This window comes from Brienomyrus brachyistius, chromosome 16, assembly GCF_023856365.1.
Source record: "Brienomyrus brachyistius isolate T26 chromosome 16, BBRACH_0.4, whole genome shotgun sequence".
NCBI lineage: Eukaryota > Metazoa > Chordata > Actinopteri > Osteoglossiformes > Mormyridae > Brienomyrus > Brienomyrus brachyistius.
Window position 1 is genome coordinate 16,985,540 of NC_064548.1, and position 24,998 is coordinate 17,010,537.

Genomic DNA, 24,998 nt, shown 5'->3' on the forward strand with positions numbered 1-24,998 from the left:
AAAGGCAGATATTACCATGATATTCATGCAAATATGATGATATTTATGGACTAATAAAGATATACATTAGTACTTTGTTTCACGACCATTTCTCAGAGACCAGATTTTGTTTGTTGTTCTGTTTACTTTCCTCTTCTTTTTCGCAGTCTGTGCCAAAAAGTCAGCTTTGAAATGCACATCATATTCCTAGCGCCATCTTCAAAGTGTCCCGTTGTCATTCAAGGATCACTCTGAACGGTCCCCGGAGACTGTTTGGAATACGCTATTTCAGCTTTTTTTTATTATTCTGTTCCAGGTTTATGTGTTGACATTTCTGTAGACTTGGACTCGTGAAAATGACAAATACAGTAATGCAGTCTTGTACGCATACTGCTTCAAGAAACAAGAGAAAAGGAGTAATTATCAACATCTGGAAAAGGAGGGGGAAAATTGCTTGCTTGGTTTAAATTTAAACATTTTGGGTACTATGATGATAATGTGTAATTCCACAATATTTACATTTACAAAACTAAACTGTGTGAGTACAAGACATTGTCTGTCTATATGTTATAATTTTGAATAATCCATTTTCTTATGACAAACCTAGAAGAAGATAACAATGTGCCATTCAAATCACTTTCAAGCACATTTACAAACACAACTACACACTAAGGACATTTTGAGTCACCATTTCAACTGACAGCATTTTTTGGACTGCGTCAGGAAATCTGAATCCCTGGAGAAAACCTACCCCAGAAGTGTTGCTAGGATCTTAAGACATCTGAGGCTAAGCCCCAGTTCCAAAAATGGAGAACATGGTTGTTAAATCATGAGGCTCGCTCAGATTCATTGGAGCTTCAGCCCTAGTGATGCCTCTGACCTACACATGCACGGAGAACACAAACTCTGGCCATCAGATGCACAATTACAGCCACAAATTCATCACCAAGATAAATACTCTTAAGGTGAAACACCAGTTTTGTATGCATGGTGATCCATACCTCCCCAAAGTTGTCCTTAACAGGACCAGCTATTTCGTTCATACTTTGAATCAAGCTGTTATCTACGCTCGCCACAAAAGACAGCTTAAGCAATTTAAAAGGTTCTCTTATCACCCCTATCCATTGTCCAAATCCATATGGAAAGGAAGTGCGTGGCATGGGGGAGAGCAGGACCCTGGGTGGGCAGGTGGCACACTCTGGACCAATCACACGCTCACAGGCAGAATGTAATTTAACTTCATCTAGCACACAGCCACGGAGGTACGTGGTGACAAATGTTCCCCTTGAGCCCCGCTCCCTATCATTTTAATATTCATCAGCACTAAAGCTAACACTTGACTGATCTGATAAAATACAAAAATAAATATTTTCCGTGATTAGCTAATTAGCCAAGGAATCGTAGGGGGAAAAAGGGGATCATTCTGCCTTGTTTTCCAACCATGCAGGTGAAAAAGTGGACGTGTGCATCCATTTTGAATATGCAATGAAGAAATTCACAGACACACACACACACACACACAAAGAGATGTTTGTAATTATATCATTGTAGGTGCTCTCTATTCATTCCCATGGGGAAAACCTTAACCCCTACCCAGCCTAAACCTTACCCATAAGTAACCAAACAAAATACGAGACTTCTAGCATTTTTAGTTTTTTGATTGCATTCACAAATCATTGGTCCTCACAACAACAAAATAACAGGTTATATTACATTGTGGGGAACATTTGGTCCCCACAATGTAATATAAACATAACCCACAAACACACACACACGTTGTCCTTGTAACTATTTAACCACTTCAAGAAGCCAAACGACATTGCAGAAATTCCATTTCACTGTGTTCTGGAGCCTACTCCCATCCCCATTGACTAAGGCCTGTAACAAGATTTTCAAATAGATAGACTTGCAAGAGATTAAGTAATAAAACTTAAAAGACTGTCACTTTGCTGAAGTTATAGGCTAATACAGCATTATATGAACCCCACTGATCATGCGGTTAGATGGAGAGTGACTGTGGGAAATGGCCTGCAGGAGGACGATGGTGGTCAAAGTGGCAAGCCATTTAATGTCCGGTGCTATGTGGGGGATCAGTCTTTCCCACTGAGAAGTCACAGAGAAGCAGAAGCAGCCTCTCAAACCTGGAGGCTGGTAAGAGCTGGTATGGGGATATTAAGTGGCAGAACTGTGTTCTGATAATGGATGTTAGCGTGGATCCAAGTGGCTCAGTTATAGCTAACAAAGATAAAAATGCATTTCAATCACTGCCATTACCAGCAACTTTTGAGACACTTCTTGTTATAAACAACCAATTTCCATTGCAGATTTCTTTTTTAAAAAGTAAAAACTCTTCATTCTGGCTATTATTACATGAAAAAGTCAGGAGACATTTCATATTTCAGAATATTCCATGGCTGGGAAATGTCAAAACCATAAATTAATAAAAGAAAGGGAATGAATGAACTCCGTAAACCTCATTCAGGGTGAGACTGTTACATTTACAATGTTCACAGCTAGAGACAACGCCAAATTTAACTGCATACCCACATCACGTTCCCCACTGTTTCTCCATCATTCCTGAAATTTATAAGAAATGATCATAAGATCCACATCGAGGTCACTCACGGAAAGGCACAGAAGAACCTCGTTTTCATTATCAGCAAGCAAAGGTGAACCAATCTAATTACTGAACATGTTCCCAATATGACACAGAACAGCTCCAGTTACAGACATTCGATGCTACATTGCTTTCCTGGAATCTGTACTGCATTATAACAACATCTGATGAACAAACAGACTCCTCGCTGCCTGATGTCACATTTCACCTTGAACATTAGAAGCATACAGTCCTCTTGAATCAAGATTCTGTTTGTTTTTCCCCATTGTGTTGAGGGACAATATCTTATTAAAACCAAGCTCTCTTTGTACTCTCCTGTCTGACACCAGCCACCATGCTACTGCTGACATTCCCCCGTCATCTCCAACGTTATCTAATGCCCAGTACTAATTTACTTATGATGCATACTTATAATTTAATATATGTGTAACCCTTGTTCAAAATGATTGTTATTTCCATTTAAGGTAACCCCTGTAAAACAGCATTCAGACTAGCTCTGCTTTCTTGTTATTGCTGTAAATTTAATGGTCTGTTGGGGGAACATGGTGCAAAGTAACAAAAGCATATACAAATATTACATTTCTTTACAATGTAAATAGGAAATACCAATTTATTTATTGCATTCTTAAGACCATGGACTTCCTGAGTTTGGAAAGACAAAGAACACAGCACAAATGTAACAATGTGTACAGCATTTGTGGAGCACTAGATTCTTACATAGCATCAGCATATCTGAATGCCCAATAATTACGGGTCACCAAGACCCTAAATATTAAAGAGATCTGGGGGTTCAATGAACGTGACTCTCCTGGGGGCTAATCAAGCCATTCCAGCAGACCAAACTGTCACCTGTGAAGGCTTTTTCATCAAAATGCCTCATTATAGGTGCAAGGGCAACCCACAGGACTTCACACAGGAAATAAGAGGAAACACTTATATATGCCAGAAAATACCTTTTCTTCTTTTCTGCATATGTGTTACCCGCCGCTGCATCATCAGCTCCGCCCACAGGCCTCGTCGTCAGCAGCTCGTTTGCCATTCGACCCTTGCTCCGCCTCCCCTTCCAGACCCCGCCCACGACTCGCCCGATGCACCGTTCGTCACTTCCGTCTTCAGAACGGAAAAGCCGACTGCAAGTTACCTCGGGAGCTCTGCTCATTTCTTCGATTACTGTTGGTTTGCTTTTCAGTAATTTTCAGTTACTAAGCTGGGGAATTTTTATTTGCTAAGGTCACAAACTATGAAATAGACTCTCTAGTACAGATCCTTTAAGGTAAAAATACCACTTTACACCTGGTAGGCTTTGTCTGTTTTTGTTTATTTACTTATTTAAGTAGCAGAAATTGTGCTGTAATTTCCTTCAATTTCATTTTTCATATTCCTGCTTGATATCATTCCTGTTTCATTGTGCATTTCAGACGTGTTGCCAGGGCGCTTGACTTTACACGCTCCAGTCATGTCGCATATTGCCGGGCTGGGCACGCTTTGGTCATATCGCATACTGCCGGGATGTGCACGCTTCGGTCATATCGCATACTGCCGGGATGTGCACGCTTTGGTCATATCGCATACTGCTGGGATGTGCACGCTTCGGTCATATCGCATATTGCCGGGATGTGCACGCTTCGGTCATGTCGCATACTGCCGGGATGTGCACGCTCTAGTCATGTCGCATACTGCCGGGATGTGCACGCTTCGGTCATGTCGCATACTGCCGGGATGTGCACGCTTCGGTCATGTCGCATACTGCCGGGATGTGCACGCTTCGGTCATATCGCATACTGCCGGGGTGGGCACGCTTTGGTCATGTCGCATACTGCCGGGATGTGCACGCTTCGGTCATGTCGCATACTGCTTGGGTGGGCACGCTCCGGTCATGTCGCATACTGCCTGGGTGTGCACGCTCCGGTCATGTCGCATACTGCCGGAGTGGGCACGCTTCGGTCATGTCGCATACTGCCGGAGTGGGCACGCTCCGGTCATGCCGCATACTGCCGGGGTGGGCACGCTCCGGTCATGCAGCATACTGCCTGGGTGGGCACGCTCCGGTCATGTCGCATACTGCCTGGGTGTGCACGCTCCGGTCATGTCGCATACTGCCGGAGTGGGCACGCTCCGGTCATGCCGCATACTGCCGGGGTGGGCACGCTCCGGTCATGCCGCATACTGCCGGGGTGGGCACGCTCCGGTCATGTCGCATACTGCCGGGGTGGGCACGCTCCGGTCATGTCGCATACTGTTGGGGTGTGCACGCTCTGGTTAAGCCGCAAGCTGCTGGGTTTGCATGCTCTGGACATGCTGCATGCTGTCAGAGTGGCATATGCTGTTAATGTCGCTCGCTCCTTTTCACATGGCTCCAGCCCTTATCTGCTTTATTAAAACGATTATTTATACAGTAAGTCACTTTACCTAGTGGATCTCTGGCTAATTACAATGAATTCCCGCAACAACAGGAAAAAATCATTTAAAAACATCAAACTCTAGCATACATCAACTGCCAAATTATGCCCTCAGTTGTAACTTTAACACTCTCGAGAAAAAAAGTCAAACTGGATGAGAAGTGCAATTTATCTAAATTACAAAAATCACACATGGAAATGCATCATTATGCTTAATGTCAGTCTCACCCTTCATAAGACTGGTGCCATGACCTCTGGTCTGTGATAGAAACAATGGAAAAGGCTCAAATATACAGATTTGCATTACTACAGGGGAATTAGAGACCAACCCATATCTAAACAGAAAAAATACACAGAATGGTTCAAATTACACGGCTAATGAGTCAGATTTAAATTTTTGGTATTTTTCTTGCTCCTTCGCAAACCACCATGGAACGTTAAACGACAGGGCAAATCAAAGTTATGGATTAATCTGTTGTAAAGGGACTGTACATAGATGAGTATATAAAAGATAAAATTAGCAGTTTTTCTCAGTTAAAGCAACTTGTTTGGCAAAATAATTAAATACTTAAATAAACAGGGTATTTCTAAAAGGTCAAGAAGTGAAAGTTCCTCCGCTGTGAAAAAACAAAGCCATCTCATTCCTTTGTCTAGCAGGGTGCAGTAAAATTAAATGTCTTAAAGAATTATTGGAAACCAACCTGGTCTCCACCTTGCCTCTCTATTCTTAGGGAACCACACAAACAAGCTGAAGCAACTCTCCAAATAGTCTGCCATGCAGATAAAAGATTGTGAGAAGTATCCTGCCTTATTAAATGTGAAATATTAAACTAGTTCTTTTGTTCCTAGGCTAATGTATGATTCCTTGTGTATGCATGTATAAAAGTGAATACGTGATTGTATGGGAAACCTCTTTAACTTTTGGTACCAATGCTTTTCTAATAGAGTGGTTGTCTATATGGAAATTTAAAACAGTGTTACAGTACAGAAGGCAAACATCAGGTTCAGAGTCTAGTTGCTACTAATATTTAGCTAAGATTTTTAGCTTATTTAGCTGATTACCACTGACAGGAAGCCATTTTTCTTTGTCGTCATCACAAAACAATGTGTAGCCCATTAAAAATCCTTACAGTAAAGGATTTAAAACACATAAGATGCCAAACTGGCACAAACCACTATTTATGACAGTTATAAAGAAAATGGTCGTTTCTTTGGTTTCTTTAATTTTCTGGAATGCATTCATATTATTTAAAAACAAATAGAAAGCCCTGCAGATTGCTTAAGCAGATCCCACTTCTGAATAATACATTTAAAGACAAATGGGGCATTTTGTTATCTGACATATTTTTCAGTGTCTATTATAACAGTTTCCACAGTGTGAAAAACAACAAAGCAATGCTGACATGGGGGGACATAGGGGACAAAACAGAAAATGAGGGACAGGCAGAGAAATATCCCAGTGGCCTTCCAGTTTCTGCCATGTTTTATTCAACTTAGGTATATGTGGACACCATTCATGATCGCAAAGGTTTTAAATGATCGACAAGTGGATTGTGCTGAAAAGCATAATTTTGAATGCACTGTGAGTTTGAGCAAAATTCACATCTAGTAATAGAGTCTATGCTATTGATTTACAGTTTTTGCCCATTTACAAGTATTTGTTAGTAGTAGTAGACCAGTTCAATTTAAGCATCTTCAAATGGTATTACAGGCCCTTCCTGGTACCTGAACCTGGAATTTAAGTCTAAGACTATAACCACTGCACTACATACCACCGATGACTTCTATTGTCATAATTAGTAGATAGCATACAATATGTATTCAGAGCCACTAATGAACATTTGATAAATCCATCCATTCTTCTTCCAACTATTGATCCAACACAAGGATGCAGGGAGCTGGGAGCCTGGATCCTATCCCAGGAAGCACATAAGAACATAAGGCAGGGAAACACCCTGGAAGGGATGCCAGTCTACTACAGGGCACACGCATGCCCACTGACACATAAATGCACACAATGAGCATTTCAGAGAGCACCATATTTTGGACAGTAGGAGGAACTCATAAAAGGGAGGGAGCCCGCATAACACCAGGAGAACATATGAACTCAACACAACAGGCACTGCAGGTATGAAGACAAAAGTGCTACCTACTGACCCACGGTAAAGCAAATTCTACAAATAAAAAGAGAAAAATGTACTCAGTTGTGATGCCCGGCCCGTCCGCTCCTCGTGTGTGCCACGCCCCCCTGCTTACCCACGTGTTCTTTCCCGATTGTACCCAGCTGTGTCTAGTTACTTTGATTAGTCCTGTGCATTTAAGTCCTGGTCTCCCTGGTTTCCCTTGTCCGTCATTGATGTCAGTCAGTGTCCGATGTATCCTGATCCCCGTCTCCCAATTAAACCCCGTTTTTCCCGTACTTTGCCTGCTTGCCTGTTCCTGCTCGCTCGCCTGTCTGCACGCTCACCCAGCGATCGCGAGCGACCCGTGACATCAGTCACTCTAACCTTTTAAAAACTTTGATTTTGGTACATGGGCTGGCCCCCCATCCTGGGTTGTTCCCTGCCTCGTGCCCATTGCTTCCGGGATAGGCTCCGGACCCCCCGCGACCCAATAGGATAAGCGGTTTGGAAAATGGATGGATGGATGGATTTTGGTACAAGTCATTCTAGAGGAAAAACTGGTATGATATAATGTCTGGTGTGTGTCTAGGTCTGTCACGATAAAAAAATTTTGCTGGACGATTAATTGTCCCAGGAATTATTGTGATAAACGATAATATGGCCATTTTGAGACCATTTTCAACTAATGCAATAATAATGGCATATTAATGCAAGTACACCCTTTTAACAATCAATAAACTTTAATTTCTAAAGAACATTTAACACTGTTAACAAAAAATGCAATTGAATAAAAACCAAGCACAACCAAAAACAATAAATAAAATGGATTATGAAGTCTCTGTAAACAAAATCGCCCTTAAATTATTAAACATTAGACTCAGACAGGGAAAACAGAACTTTGCAAACAAAAATGCTAACTAACAACAAAACACTCCATATGAATAAAAGCAGGTGCCTCAATAGGCCGTATGCAAATCCGTAGCTACTTTAGTCTGGCAAATTCCGAGCAAGAAATATAATTTATTGCATATAATCATATTCATATAATTTATTGCCACATTTTACTTTACCGCTTATAGTGAACATGTCTGCTTGGACGAAATTGATAATTATAATCGGATGATCATCATAACCAATTTTTTCTTCTTCATGTCTCAGTCTAACACCAGCCACAAAGTTAAACGAATAAGTCTCTCCTTCGTATCCGTGGATGTAAGACAAGGCAAACATCTTTAAGCCCTTCTCTAATTTACTCGTTGGTACTTTGGAGAAGGATTTACAAAAGCGATGTACGTCGTTGATCATAAGTTTGGGGAAGTCCTGTAAACGGCATGTCATTATCAACAGACCGGAAATGAGCGAGTCGCATTTCCATGAACGCGGAAGCTGACGTGCAAAGAGCCGACTGACACAAGAGTTCACGCCTCATTACTAGTGATGTGTAGTTCGCGGACAAGACGTCTCTTTGAGCTGACAGTTTTTAGTGAACGATGGGAGCCGGTTCCTGTTCAAGAACCGTTTTATTAATGTTTATAGAATTGTCCGGGTTTTTGAGCTGCCTAAACATTAAGGACGACAGTGGCTGGAACACGTTGTCTTCCGAAAAAGCTCGCTCACGAGACAGCGTCTCATTTTTAACAAGCTCAAATCAGGTCACGCTAATCAGCATCAGGTTAAACGAAAAGAGGGGCAGATTTTTTAAAAAGAGCCGCTCAGGAGCCGAAAGAGCCGGCTCTTCTTGGTGAGCTGAGCCAAATGAGCCGGTTTGCTAAAAAGAGCCGATATTCCCATTTGGTAAAGAGCGACACGAGGAAAAACAAACAAGCATGCAAATGAAAATTATTGCAGCTGGAAAAATTATCGATCTCATTTTAAATATCGTGCAATTAATTGATTTATCGTTTATCGCGACAGGCCTACTGTACGTGTGTCATATCAAGCATGCCACTCCTCTGTTTCCGTGCTTACGTACACCAAATAAATGCAAAAATGAAACAAAGAAGACTCAGGAAATACAGAATCAAGGTTTAATAAGAATAGATTAAATTCTTTTAACCATCTCAGGAAAATGACCACCCCAAAGTGTAACACTAATGGAGTGAGTGGACCAGACCTGAGGTGGAAATGTTAATAGAGGGCAGAGCTCCAGTGTTCCCCTCCTACACTCCTGCAGGCATTTCACCCAGCCCCTGGGGAGGAGAGGGAGGAAAGCCCACCAGGGCTTACATAAACTAATCAGAAAGATAATGCGGCTCCCGTATTTCTGCTAATAAAGCAGCACCGCTTCACTATGGATTCTTTCAAATGACATGACTGAAGAGTATGAGTGAAACCCACACCCAGGAAAATACTCCATTCATATGATACTGTAGCTCTTTACTTACCATCTGTAACGTAGCACATATAATAATAATATATATTGTTGTTTTTCATTATTATTATCATAATCATAATAATCGTTATTATAATTATTATTACTGCTACTTCTCTTAATAATAATAGCAATATTATTATTATTATTATTAATAATGATAATAATAATAATAATAGGACACATCCAGTGAGATGCAAGGAGGAGGCCTAGGCAGCCCCTGAAGTCTGGCCCTCAAGAGTGACACAACCCCACAGTGCCAGTGATCTGCTCCTCTGCCACACCTCCAATATGTTCCTATCTCCGAATCCTGCTGTGTCAAATTAATACTGATAATGGCACCGAGGTAGACGTGTGCTCTCCAGCCAGGAGCTGGGCCATCTGGCCCACTGTGTGGCACGCGGCTTCCTCCACACTTAAGATGACAGGAGGAGAAGCGCAGATACGTCACACAGACGACCGCTCAGACTTCAGGGGCACATTCCCTACTGTGGAGATCAGGCAGGTCACTGCCACGTGACTTGACCCCTCAGTCAAAATCAGCTTGTGCCTTTAGCATTCTAAACAGTCTGTAACCATCTTCTTAAGACAGAGGACACTCTGGAGGGGATTATCCGCAAAATCGACTTGATGTTATATATATATATGTGTGTGTGTGTGTGTGTGTGTGTGTGTGTGTGTGTGTGTATATATTGTATGTACGTACATATATACTTACTATAATATGCCAATACGGGGAACCAACATCACTATGTATACATATTACTGGGTTATTAAACATCTAAGTTACTTCCAGACTGATATGGCTCTGCAAAGCATATTAGTAATAATTAACTGTAAGTGATGCGCTCTCTGAATGTTCTCCCCTCTAACAGATAGCAACACTCCCTCTCAACACACCGATATCCACTGCAAACATTGGGCAGTGCAGCATCACCACTACTAAAAGGATGAGACATTTTCACATACTCACATACCAAACTAGTTTAATGCCAGTCCCATCTGAAGGCAGACTATAAGATGCACATTTTCTCCATAATTGGAAAAACTGTGCTGCTATGTGAACCAGTTTTCAGGAAAAAAAAACATTTTAATGAGCTGTAAAAGCTGCTACACAATAAGAAAGGATACTGTTCTGTGTTTATATGATGTTTGTCAAGATTCGAGGTGGCGGGGGCACAGTAAAGTTCTTCAGAAAACAGTTCAAAAGACATCATATATGAGAAAAAAAACACTAGATTTATGAGAGGTTCTCACAATCAAATTACTCAATTAATTGGTCCGGGCTTTTCAGAAGCATCAGACCTTGGAAAACAGACCACTGCATGAGAGGATAGAGCTCCGGGTCTAAACACACTCCTCAGCCAAGTACCACACTTAGAATTCACTGCTGGCTTAAGCACATTAGATTCATTTTTCAGGAAAGGAAACACTTTTGTGGTCATTCACACACAGGACAGTCAGGGGAGGAAGGTTAGTGTGGCTCAATCTAAAAAGCTTTGTCTTCCACACTAGAGGTAACATCTATCAATGTCAGGGGTGAACAATGTTTTATTTGACAAATGCCAAGGCCACCTTGTACTCTAAATGACAGATAGACACACAGGCGGTACTCGCTGCGTGAGCACAATGAAGTTCATACACCCCATTTCCTTACAAAAAGGCCAGAGATGTTGGGATGAAGAGGACAGGGGGAAAATGTTATTGTTTGGAGGCAATAAGAGAGAAATAAACCCTGTTTTGTGTCAAGCTGAATGTACACTCTGTAAAAATCCTGTAGATTCTACTTGTCTCACACAACTTGTGCGAAGCACCAAATGTTTATTACTGTCCCAAATCAGAAAATCTCTCGTCTATAAACAGTCTCAAAACACAGTGTAGAACGTCAGTAGCCCATCATTCAAATTCATTAAATACAGTTTCATGCACAAAACACTGGTTGCCACCAAAACAATTAAGAAGAGAGAGCAAAACCCTACCTGATCCTCGTTTGGAGACCACCTTCAAGCTCCTGGTGACCACGGCAGACAGCAGGATCAGGAATGGGGTAGGCACTTTCATCTTTCAACTGCCCAAAAGTCCTGGTGGGGGGGGTCGAAACAACATTAATTACTTGTCTACCATTATTGATTATTATTGACTCCTTAATGATTCTGGTGTTTAAACTGACAAGCCTAAAGATGTGGACTAATAATAGGATGTAATGTCATTTGCGGTAAGCGAAAACATTGTTCACTATTGTGATGAAGATACGACTTGCGATATAAAGGCGATATAAACCAATATTCAGGTATCCATATTATAATATTATAATCAATAAACCCAATTAATATATAGCTCAATATACCTTATAAATCATCCGAAACGTCAGTGAATCAGTTCTTATCGAGCTAAATATATGGTTATAATCAGCCAGATTCGATCTTCCTGGCAACGAAAATATGCGCCGCAAACTACAGTTCGTGAAAAAGGCCTGAGGTAGAATTCAACGGTAAAATTCACGTAAATATTCTTAAAATGTATATACTAATTCAATTGGGGAGTTAGGATAGGTTATAATCTCAGTTGTCCTTTTTGATTGAAAAAATATATAGATGTATGAAACCCATCCATTCATTCAGCTGGTGAAATTAATAAATACATTTCAGTCTTGCACAGATAGAATGATTGTTATTAGGGATATAATGATTTGGATTATTTCGGTATTTTTTTTTTCCAAAGTAATTTTTCAAAGTATATTTTTAGACATCCTGAGGTAATAGGAAAACCTCCTATTACTGGTCTGTTTGGCCAAATATATTCAGTATAACTGAATTAATGTATCGGCAACTTAAAAATATAATTTTCTTTTTCACTTTATCAAGTTTCGTAAAACTTCGTTTATCTCCCGCTTTGGCTAGAATGTTGTCTCAATATATACCTGCGTTCTTACGGTTCTTTTCAGAAGATCCGCCCGCTGCAACCTGTGCCGAATACTTAAGCCCTACAGTTTTTGGTAACCAACTGAAATTCCCCCGGGTCCTAAACGTAGCCATCGATGTTACGTTTGGATAATGGGTTTCGTTACGTCCATGGTTAGGTCCAATCACTTTTACCCCAATCACTTTTTACTTCCTTCAGAAAAATAATAATAAATAAAACATAAAATAAAGTCAAGCCCCAGGTAAACTTGACTTAGCCCCTGATTTTCTTCAATAGTTAGAAAAGCCCCTGGTTTGAGTGATTACAGTATGTACTGTATACTATATTTATTCTATATAATACAAAAAGCCAATAAATATATATATAGGCCTAACGAGGCCTCTGGTTCTAATCAATAAAACATGTTGCTAATGAAACGTGTCGGATATATATTTATAATAACGAAATTTTTAAATTACATTCGTAAATGGGTAACACTTTATAATAACAGTACATGAATTAGCATGTACTAATACGTGAATTAGTAATTTCTTGACTATGAACTAATGATGAGCTAAGACATGTATTAATCAAGAACTAATGAAGAACTAACGTAACTACGACATGAGTCATATGAATTAAGGCATGCATAGCACCGCCTTAATTCATGTTAGTTCCTGCATGTTAGTTAACGTATTAATTAACACTTTGCGGTAAACTAAATCAAACATGTTCTAAAAGAAAGATGGCACAATGCAAAATCGTTTTTGAATCGTTTTGAGTGAATGCATCACTGTATGTTGGATGAGTTAGGTGAAATCATTCACTGATGTTTGTGACAGCCCCAGGTGACAAATTTCTAAACGATTTTGCATTGTGCCATCATTGTGACATCAACGCTAGCTGCAGCGGTAAATGTGAAACTGAAACTTACAGGGTAACTAGAAACCCAGGATTGCATCATCACGATTGCGTCATCGGCCAAACAGCTGATCGACAAGTCACAGGAGGAAGAGATATGTAGTGGAAGATATTTCGCGTCACAGATAGGTCACTTCTTGAGTGTAACTGCATGGCGCGTATAAGTCAAATTATTTTTCCTTATTTATTGCGTTTCAGCAATTCTTTTGCAATGTGTCTATCAAGCATGCCCATATCAATATGACGATGAAAATACTTTTAATCGGTAAACATTAGCAAATAGGAGATGGAGGTGGTTCATGATGCAGAACAATGATCATGATATAAAGCATTAAACAAGATTTCATAGTTCAAATAAATGTTAAATGTCTCTTTCCTGTGTTGTCATTCAATTTCAATAATAATGGGAGTGATAAGGATCATAATGAACAGAATGTAGTGCTGACTAGGGATGTGACCCCAGCCAATGTGAGTATACCTTTCAAAACAATGAAACTGCCTTACATAAACAAATTTCATGGTCATTAAATATGGAAATGTGTCACACCTAAGTCAGCCTCAAACACAGATTTGTATGAAGGTGCAGTGGTGTAATTGGCCAGATGGAGGTCCGTGTGCAGAGCATTCCATGGCTTTTTAGTAACCAAATCCAGATAGGAAATGAGCCAGAAGAAGTATAACAGGGCAGAAAAATACCAGACTTGGAAACCAAATGCTAAAGTTGAAAAACAGGCAATAGGGTGGTGAACGGACAGCAGCTATATCAATGGTACCAACAAAGAAAAGATAGGACATGCATCACAGGAAGGATATCTGGCTCCGTCACAGACCCGGGCTGGATCCCAGATCCGGGCTGGATCCCAGATCCAGGCTGGCACTGGACGGGGGCCCTGAAAAGTGGGTTGGTTGTGGAGTTTGCATGTTCTAATGTTGCTGTGCACGTTCCCCCCTGGGTATTCTGCTTCCTCTGTGCACTCTGAAGGCATGCAGTTCGGTACACTGGCAACTTTGAACTGCCATTTCTGTTTTCTGGACATGGCGGGGACCACTTTTCAGGTCCCCACAAATATCAGTGAATGCGATCAAACAAGGAAAAATGCCGAAAGTCTCATATTTTGTCTGGTAACTTGTGATTAAGGTTAGGGCTGGGTAGGGATTAAAGGCACCATGTTGGGGTTAAAGTTTTCCCCATAGATATGAATGGAGAGTTAGCAACAAAGATATAATTATAAACCTGTGTGTGTGTGTGTGTGTGTGTGTGTTTGTGTGTTTGTGTGTCCTCTGAAGGGCTGGCATCCTGTCCAGGGTGTTCCCCTGTCCTGTGCCTTGTGCTGCCTGGGACAGACTCCAGGCCCCTCCTGTGACCCTGAACTGGGAAAACATTTGGAAGATGGATGGAAAAATGGCAACACAAAAACATGCATTTGCACACAGAAGATGTTTCGGCATTCAGTGTCTCTTTAGAAAAGAAAGTCAAATAGCTTTAAAAATGAGAAAAGCTTCAGCTCACTAATCATTTGCTGCTGGGCTCATGTTTTAAAAGAGAACAATACATTTAACTGATACTGTAAAACCATAAAATATTTAGGAACATTGTTCTGTCAAAAATAATAAACCATAGTTTGCAATTAATCCCCCTATGTCTCCCCCTTGTATGCCTCACAATTTAATAGTAACCTCTTTCAGGTTCTTAATGGATTTTTCCCCGCAAAGTTAAATTAAATATCTTAATAAGGTTAATCTGTGTTTTAATGTAGGAATACCCCAGAAAAAATAGTTATTGAGTTTTTTGGATATAATCAAACAGAAAGAAATAGTCACCAATGTAGATGCATTTGTGACGCAAGCCATGCGTGTTCTTAGATGCTAATAATTCGTCTAGTTTCCAAAATGTAATCACATTCCTATGAAATGGAAGAAAAAATAATATTTGACTTTCTTTTCTAAATGGCACATCGGGTGTGATTGTGAGTGTGTGTGTGTGTGTGTGTGTGTGTGAGTACTAGATAAGTATTATTGATGGATGGATGGATGGATGGATGGATGGAAGGATGGATGTCAATTAGGTCAGGTTAGGTTGGGGAGCATGCACTGGTACAGAGCGTTTCCACACCGACCGCACGATGAAACACCCCGGGATCCCATTTGGTGTCCCCCCAAGCCGACACACGGTCCAGTCCCCCCCTCTGGAAATGCCCATCTATCTGCCGCAGCCAGGTGTTATGTGGGCGTCCCCTTGGCCTGGGCCAGCTGCTCAGGTCCTTTGCGATGATGTCAATGTAAATATACCTTTCTGTTTAAGAATAGAATTAGTATGGTGCAGCAAGAGTTGGTAGGGGCATGGATACCCTGGCAGATTCAGGGGCCCCAGCCCTTTACAGAGGCCCTTCAGTATATAATATCATAATTGTGGGCTGGGAGGAAGGTTTTGTTAGGTCGACCAAAATTTCTAGCTATGCTCATGCACAATTAAATAAATTGTATGTGTGAGTGAGCATATAAATATATTATGTATATTATACATGCATATTTATGTGTGTGTGTTTGTGTATATATATATATATATATATATATATATATGCATGCATGCATGAAGTGATTACTACAAAGCCCACTTTTCTTCCCACCTGCACCAGTAGAAACCCTTTGGGACTTTTCTACATGAACACAGCTTTTGTTTGTTAAGGAATATCTTCAGACACTTGCAATAATATGGAAGATGTTCCTCATGCCCCATGTTGCGTACACACACAGATCACTCTCATAATCTAATATTGTCTGCAGTTTTTAATTCCCATAATCTAATAATACCATCAAATTAACTGAACAAGAAAGCAGAGATTTGATGAGGCCGACTCTCCCTGGATAGATATAAAATACAGATGGCACCGTGCTCAGTGAAAAATGGTTAATATCTACAAGTCACTGTCAATACAGTCAGAATGTCTAAGACTAATTAAGTGAAAAGCTGCCATCGAGCTTTGCCATTATGTCTAAAAGAATGAACTTTGACATTTGAGTCTGACAAAGATACTGCACATGGTCTGAAAGGGGAACCCTGTTAAGGCACAATAAGCTTCACAGCACAGGAAAGGTGACATTCATGACTAGACCAGTGCCAAGAATGACATCATCAGCACAGCACCACAAATAAAGGCACTTTGTGTGGCCTCCTTGCCAAAGTTGACCAAGCTTTCTCTCCCCTTACACTACCATAGGTCAAGAAGAAGTCTTACCATTTTAATTTGCTCTTCTCTTCTGAGGTACAAAGAAAGGTCACGGATGCTCTACCAGACATGGAAGCAAAGAAACTCGTGCCTAATATCTGGCAGCGAATCTCGAAGGCCAGTTCCTCTGGGTGTCGCACGGAGAAACCACCTAATTTCATGAAACCTACTGTCGAGCCAATAAATAAATCCATCCATCCATCCATCCATTTTCCAAACCGCTTATCCTACTGGGTCGCGGGGGGTCCCAGTAGGGAAGCAATGGGCACGAGGCAGGGAACAACCCAGGATGGGGGACCAGCCCATCGCAGGGCACACTCACACACCATTCACTCACGCATGCACACCTACGGGCAATTTAGTAACGCCAATAAATAAATAAACAAATAGCAGCAGTAATAAGTGCTTATTTTGAAATGAAATGGGACAAACAATGAAGCACTTATGAAATTGCTTTTGATTTCAATTAACCCAGAAGGAGCCCTCTTTAAATGAACAGGAGCCGTTTGGAGACTCCATTCATTTATCCATTCTCTATATACTACTTTTGCAATACAGGTTCACATTGAATGTGGAGCATTACTATAAGAAGAAATAATCACACAGAATTACAATTTTAACAGGCTGCACTGTGTTTCGCAAGTTTTATATATTCCTACTGTGGTAATAAACAGATAGCGACACACAAAGTTCAGTTACGTCGTTTCCAGGGAAACATGGGTCATATGGCTAATTATAAAACTGCTGAGCTCACTGGTGAGTTGATTTCAGGGTGCACTCAATGCTTAATGGAAGCGTGGAATCCACAGGCCCGGACAAAAGGGTAAATGCAGCTTGTCTTATTGCACAAAGCATCTGTCATATCGGTGCCATTAGGAGAAAACCCCCAATTTATTCCTACATGATTTCCCCCTACAAATACTATAGGGAGTTATATGTATGTGCAGGAAAAACACAAGAGTCCATCATTTCATCATTGACTACAATCCTAAAATTATGACCGTGTTTTGGAAACCTGTACTGTTTCCCAGTAAAACACTGCACCTACATCTATTGTGTGTTATTGCTGCAGACTTGTCACCACATCACATGCCGTTCTGTTCATGGCTGAATTCATTTGTGGAAACTGCCTGCTTTGGGGTCCTCTTCAATAGATTTAGAGATGTGTGTGCACCCAGTGGACCCCCTGTAGTGGAATAGAACTCCTTCTGCCCCCCCACCCCAAAACCCATAGCCACACCCCCAGAGAGCAGCCTGTGCCACTATTTCTGATTTCTGTTTGCAAAAACAACATCTGAGAGAGCCAACGCACCTCCCACATACATGCACCCCTAAACAAAGCACAGTCCTGCCATTATTCAGCTTTCTGTTACAAAGTTCTGGGCTTACCTTAGAGACACGGCGGTACAGGTTTGTGCGTGTGTGTGTGCATGCGTGTGTGTGTGTGTTGGCAGGTAAAACATAAGACGTTAACAGTTTACATTATATTTAATTAGCAGAAGCTTTTAGGCACCATTTTCAATGAAGCAAATGTGCCGCATTTCAGACGTTTGCTAAGCCAGCTTGACTTCCATTTTCAGACATATGAAAAATCTACCATTTTTCTCCTCAACAATATTCTGCACAGCATAAACATTTTAAAGGTACAGTATTAGCTACACATACATCTTCCTTAGAAAATTAATACAGTCAAAACTTTCATTATTCATTTTCCATCTGCAACAAAATCCTAGCAAAACAGCATAGCTTTGGATTTAAAGGGGAACACTCCTTTTCTTTTAATGGGGCAAAAATAAAACCCACAGCAGATCCCAAAAGAATATCTATATATTAGGGGTGGGGCTTTAACGCGATTAATTAATTACGGAAAAAATAACGAATTTAAAAAAGTTACGCATTTTATTCGCACTATTCTGTCCTTGCTAATGTGAGTGCGCAGTTTTTAGCTTCACAGATATCTAACAGGCCCCTCCAATAAACATCCGGGAAGCAAATCTTGCAGTTTGAGATGTTTACTACAAGAGGCGCTGTGAAACTGAACACATATAATACATATATTACAACTCAAGCTCAAGCTGCAGGGGTGGAGTGTAAACTGACTGCAGCCAAGTCGGACAACTTCTACTCCTCGCAGTGTGCGAGACCTGACTGCAATAACAGCACTGCCAGAAGGGTGTAGATAAATCTACACAAATATCACCTCCATGCACATTACTTCTCTTACAATAACCAACTCCTGATCCAAACTGTTTGCAGTGGAAAAAAACAATTGTGTATAGTGGCCCTGTGTATAAAGATGGCTACCAGGATAAAGATCAAATACATGTATTTCAAGCATTCAAAGTTTTTACTGCCATGTACCGAGTACAATGCAATTCTTTTTTGAATGGCTTCTTCACAGATAGGAAGATTAAACAAATAAAGCAGCGCAACATTACAGTAACTGACAATAAATAAACCGCTACCTTATGTGTGCTATTCTAGCATGTCATTTATTTAAACTTTATTTTACCAGGTAAGTTAACTGAAAACCAGTTTTCACTGCTTTACGCAAGAGGGTCTAGCTGCAGACGCCTGTAGAGTGGAGCTCCGCCGGAAATTCGTCACCTCCACAGGAAACACGTGATCTTTAGGGAGGTAAAGTGGAGCTCCGGTTAGGGTTAGGATTAAGGTTAGGGTTAGGGTTAGGGTGTATTTGCTGTAACGCAGAGTTGAGATCACGTGTTTCCTGTGGAGCTCCACTCTACAGGCGTCTGCGGCTGGACCCTTCTCGCAGCTAGACTCTCTTGCGGACGTGATGTCACTCAACTCGGAAATTCCGAGAGAAAAACGAGCGCACCATAACCATGATGCATTGCGTCAGGACCAGAATTGATTGCTTTAAGCCAGCAGTGTAAGCGGCTGCATGAAGTCGAACGCACCCTACTGTATGTTACCTTTTTCACAGATCGCGAAACACTTAACCACTTATCAGATAAGTATTTAAGGTAAGTAATTACACCATTTTAGATGGTAGACTACTTTTGGCCAGGGATACTTGAGGGAGTTTTTGACTGAAATGGGATTGTTTGGTTTTTCTGATTTTTCATACACGATGTTTGAAAAATGGGAGCAGCTGTCAATCAGAACTTTTTTTGGCATCTTTGGTCAAAATTTCCAGTGTTCTGAAAACAGTTTTTTGCACTCATCTATTGGTCTGTGTAGTAGAACGATGGGAAAATAAACAAGATTTCGAAGTTTAAGCTGATGTATATTGATTCATTCATCAACCAAACTTAAATTTCTTATTTCTCATGTCAAATATTGAAATGTGATTAAAATGTGTTTAATTTCGATCAATTAATTACAAAGCTTCTAATTAATTAGATTATTTTTTTTATCTAGTCCCACCCCTACTATATGTACATCTCACGAACACACTATCTATCACTGGCTGGTTTAACAGATTGTCTGTTTTGTATATACATTGTACACCATCCCCACACTGTACAATAGGTAACTCTGATCTCTCTGCAGTCTCTGCCTGCCTAAAAGTAACATGTGACAGCTTATAGTCTGAAACCCTAACATGTATAATAAAACAGCTTAGAAAAATGACAGATCCAATTAATTTTACAAAAAATTGGCATTTTTTAACATATAAATAAACACATTTAAAGGACATCCAGTATCATGAAACATTATGAAAAAATTGTGAACGTATTAAAAACAGTGTTTTGTTAATTTATTGAATTTAATATTTTGTTCTGTGAATTTGTATTTTATTGGTTATTTTTAAATTTTGAATCATTAGTTGTGGTGGCTGGAAGGATGGTCACTGAAATTGCATTTTGAGGTCACTGGTTAGATACAATACTATGCAGAAATGAAAAGATAATGGAAGGTAACTTATTATGTATAATGGACAGAATGGATATTGGTAGAGTAATTGTTAAACTGACATGTTAATGTTAGCCTAGGCTCTATTTGTTATCACCTGCCCCCTGAAAGTCAGAGAACACATTAGTTGTGTCTACTGAAGGATGTTTCCTCCAGCTCCAAAGTTACCAGGTTTCTGCATGAGAAACTTCTACTGAGGCACCTGAGACATTGACACTCTTCCATAATACAATAAATGTTACTTCTTTGTATTTCACATATCTTTCCAGGTGTATTGCACTTCTCCTGCTTATTTAAAACAGGGCTGCTTTGGTGTTAACCGAAAGGGAAAAAAAGGCAATTTCACAACTGCTTCATTGTTTCCCATTTCATTTTGAAATAAGCACTTATTACTGCCGCTACTTGGTTTTTTTTTGCCTTAAACAGTAGATTTGATGACATTTTTAGCTGTCACTACAGAGCTTAAATGCAGTGGTTTTGAGCCCTTCCTCATATCCATCTGTCAGAGTTTCTCACAGAATGACCAGTTTTCCTGCCTCCCACATCCTGTTCAGATGGATTTGTGACACTAAATTGGCCTGAATCTGCCGGTGATGGTAGGTATCCGCAAAGTGTCCAAAAATCAACTCTTTCTTTCTAAGTGATTACCTCTCTTTATGCCCCGAATTTCCTAGGACAGGCTTAGGACGACTGTGAATAAGGTGACAGACTGAATGCAGGATACACAAAACAAGCCAACTTCGACTGACTCGTACCTTATACATGTCACAAACTTTTCAGCACTTAAAGTAATTTTAAATGCCCTTTCCCAAGTGGCCAAATCAGAAAAACAAAACATATTGTCCTGAACATCATGCCATTGCACGTAAGGGCACCAGCTCGATCTTAAATGCCCAGCTCAGACGTTTCGTAACACACTCAACCCGCTACTGTCACATTCATGGAAAGTAAATATAAACAATGAGGTCCCATCTCCAATCTGCAGCCTTCCACTAATGGACCCAAGTTATTTACTGGTTTCTGCATCACCTCCAGCCTTGAATACCAATGAGCGCATAAATGACTTTTACTCAAGATGTTTTGACCAGTTTCGTGAGTTCGTGAAACAATAGGACGACATTGCTATTCATGGCATAGAAATAACAAAGAGATTTTATCCTTAAGGTGCAGAAATGGGAAATGCTCTCGCGCATGCGAAGCGCCTGGTTATCCTGCACTCTTACGTCTCCAGCTTCCCTAACAATGGCCAGGGCACGAAACACTACAGGGTACCACCAATAATCACCCCTAGCTTCAAGGTGGAGCTGCATGTTAAAAGTGACCAACAAGCAAAATGAAAAAAAAAAATAGTTTAAGCTATTCATTGTTTCAGTATGAATGTGCAGGTTTTCTGCTATATGAAGTATGCTTGGCCGGTATCAAATCTTTCATACCGCCATACTGGCCAGACATTATACTGCAGTATACAATGTCTTGATGGTATTTTCAAGGGGCTGGGGTACACAATGAAATTTGCCGAGCAACTTGTGATTTCAAAATACAGCATTTAAAAGTTTCAAAATACCGAAAATACCACGGTAACCAGTAATGCTGTAATCAGAGGCGCAACTAGAGACTTTGGGCCCCATGAAAGCAGATCAAACTGGGCCTCCAACCCAGACCAATCCCATTATGTTCCAAATTTTACAGGCTGTTTGGAATCATCCTAACTTTCCCCCCTTCTAAAGCTCCCCCGGCTGTAATACCACCCAAGCCTAATATGGAGAAATGGCCACACAAAAGGAGAAGCCTTCAGCATGTGAGCACTTCCTAAGCTTTAAACTACATCAATCGCATCAGTTAAGGACATCAATCACTTGATTTCTCAGCAATGTATTGATCCTAACGTGACCTGCGGCACTTTGCAGAACTAGCAACTAATAAAATTAGCAAGTGAAAATGAATTTGATTGAAACATAAGCTAACATAAAACCGGGTATAAGCTGATTCAGATTCAAAAATCACTTTTTAAACAAAAACAAACCTGGCTTTCTCAACTATAAATAAGCACAAGTAAAAATATGAAAGTAAAAGAGCATTTGCTCAGAAATTCTGAGGTCAACTGTCAATGTTGAGTAGATGTGGAGGCTGCAAAAATTTATATAAACGTTATTCAGCCTGCTAATTCCCTATTTCACAGACATTGCTGTCAAGTGGCTGTCAGTGACTGTCAAACAAATTCATAGCCTGTACTTCATTTGCTTTATCTACATTTTATTACAGATGTGTGGACAGTTCAGACCATTCTTATGTTTATTTTTTTGGGAATGAATAGTAGTATCTGTTGGTTGAAATAACCTTTCATTTCATCGACTAGACTGCAACTTAACTTTGCGTCATTGAAGTGCTGTCCCGAGCCACCGCACCATAAACGTTATCCTGCATCTTTAGTCTTTAGTCTTTAGTGGGGAGTGGAATTCCTCAACAAAATCTGCTAGAATAAAAAGTAAGTAAAACATTCACACAGTCAAAAAAAAAAAAGTTTCACATGAAGAAAAAAAAAAACAGTGACTGTTCATCTCTGTCGCTGATTGACCCCGGCATGCTGTAGGAAGTGAATTTACCAGGATAAAGAAGTAAGAGCACCAATCAACACACACCCCCACACACACAAACCACAGTCGCTCTGGTAAAGGCACACTGACAATCCTCAGTCCTCAACTGGTTCCCTAAGCAACATCACTAGCAACTGACGATTATATTTTATACAGATCCAAGGCCATGCAGTCAATAGCTTCTTGAAAGAAGACTTGTGAGTTACAAAATCATACACTACTGTAAGACTCCTATCCATTATTTCCATTCTGGAGGGAGAAGATTTAAGGTCTGACCAAAAAAAATAAATAAATAAACCACAAGAAGCGAGTATGGCACATAGAGACACAGCACAGGGCATATCTGGGGAAATGCGAAACGTTTAGAAGCAACGCAGGTGGCGTTTAACCTGATGGCTTCCTGCAGCTTCCTGATATCTTTAAGCAGCAGAGTTCCTCCGGCCCACTGCAGAAGACACTTCATAAAATGTGGCCTACAGAGACCATCTAACAGTCTGTTAACACAGCACGGGAGCAATTCACAGACGCATACAGAAACACAGCACACAGAGATACCTCAGAAAGTCTTCGTTTCAGTATGACCAACGGCCAGCTATAAACAGAGCAACACTGCTCGAGTCTGCCAAGCGATAGCAACAGTTACCATGGTGATTAGGAAAAACTTATAACCTGAAGGTTTCTGGTTCAAATCCCAGGACATCTCCTTCTGTAGTGCTCCCAGGAGAAACATTTCACCCAAATTATTCTAGAAAAAGAAAATACTGAACCTCATGAAAAGAGCAGTTCACTTTGGTTAAAACTCTCAGCCAAGCACCTTGAGAAAAACAGGTTGATATAATAATCTAGGATATAAGAGCAGGGTTTCCTTGGGACAAAGAAGAAGCCACAGGTGTACCTCCTAGATGTGCACCTGCCCCTGCAGTGTGTCCTGTTCTTGTTAAAGAGAGCAGTGCCGTGTACTTACAAGCATACTGTATCTGGTGAAACAAACAAATTTCTTTTTCGATATGGGCAGATTAGGGGTGAAATGGCTTTTACCGCAACAGCAATGTGCCATATATTGGTGCCTTGCAAAGAAAGGCGAAATGTCCCCAGAGGTCCTTCGCATTAAACTTATAAGAGAGGATCAACAGAGAGGGAAATGTCTTCACCTCCGTATAGGACTGACTATACACCTATATACACCCTTTTATCACCCAATCTTCAATTTTGTAGAAAGCCACAAAAAAAATCAGACACTACATGCCAATTTGGATGGAAAACCTGGTTCTTCACATCCAAGACCTCACTGATAATCCTACTCAGGCCTGCTTTTGCTGACCTCAAATGGCAAAAAATGGATTACACCCTACAATGCAGTCGCAACCAAGGAGAACGATTGCAAAGAAATGATTTCATCTCTTCAGCCCTCATCCCTGTGTGTAGCAATTGACCAGCATTTCATCTTCCTGCATCCCTCTGGGAGGATCCCATATGTTTTCGGAGCTACAATATAAACTGACAGTTGGGAAATTATTCTGCTTGAACTCTTTCGCAGTTACATTTCCTTGTTTTTATTATGACAAGGCTGTCAAAGAGTGGGACAAAATAGAGCCAAGTAAGAATCCAATAAGTATGATGCCAGAGAGATACTGAAAATTGTGTTTTAAAACTAAAACTTGACAACATGAATGGACAAATAAATACTATAGACTATTTCCCACATATAAAATGTTATTGGCTCATAAAAATGGATCCATAAGAGGAGTAAAGCATGGCCATTTTCTGGTGCACAACTCTAAAACTATAAGGAGCTATAAGGGCACAGAAAACCTTGCTGTAAGCCACAACCGAAAGAGGCCAATTGTAGAGTGTAAAACATCATGCAATTAGAACACAGCCATCAGTCCATCAACATTCTGATTTTTAAGGTAAATTTCTACCCTTTTACTTTTCACTAGTGTGCATTAAATCATACCTCCTTCAGTAATAAAATGTGGGGGGGAAA

The 24,998-nt window shown here is 40.4% G+C and overlaps 1 protein-coding gene across 2 annotated transcripts in view; it reads right to left on the minus strand.

Annotated features, from left to right (window-relative positions):
• Window positions 1-24,998, minus strand: part of LOC125710190 (interleukin-1 receptor accessory protein-like 1) — a 261,530-nt gene that overhangs the window by 226,131 nt on the left and 10,401 nt on the right. For both annotated transcript variants that reach the window (XM_048979622.1, XM_048979621.1), the window contains exon 2: window positions 11,469-11,570. In XM_048979622.1, the coding sequence (XP_048835579.1) occupies window positions 11,469-11,550 (82 nt within the window). In that variant the 5' untranslated portion in view covers window positions 11,551-11,570. The remainder of the gene's footprint in view (window positions 1-11,468; window positions 11,571-24,998) is intronic.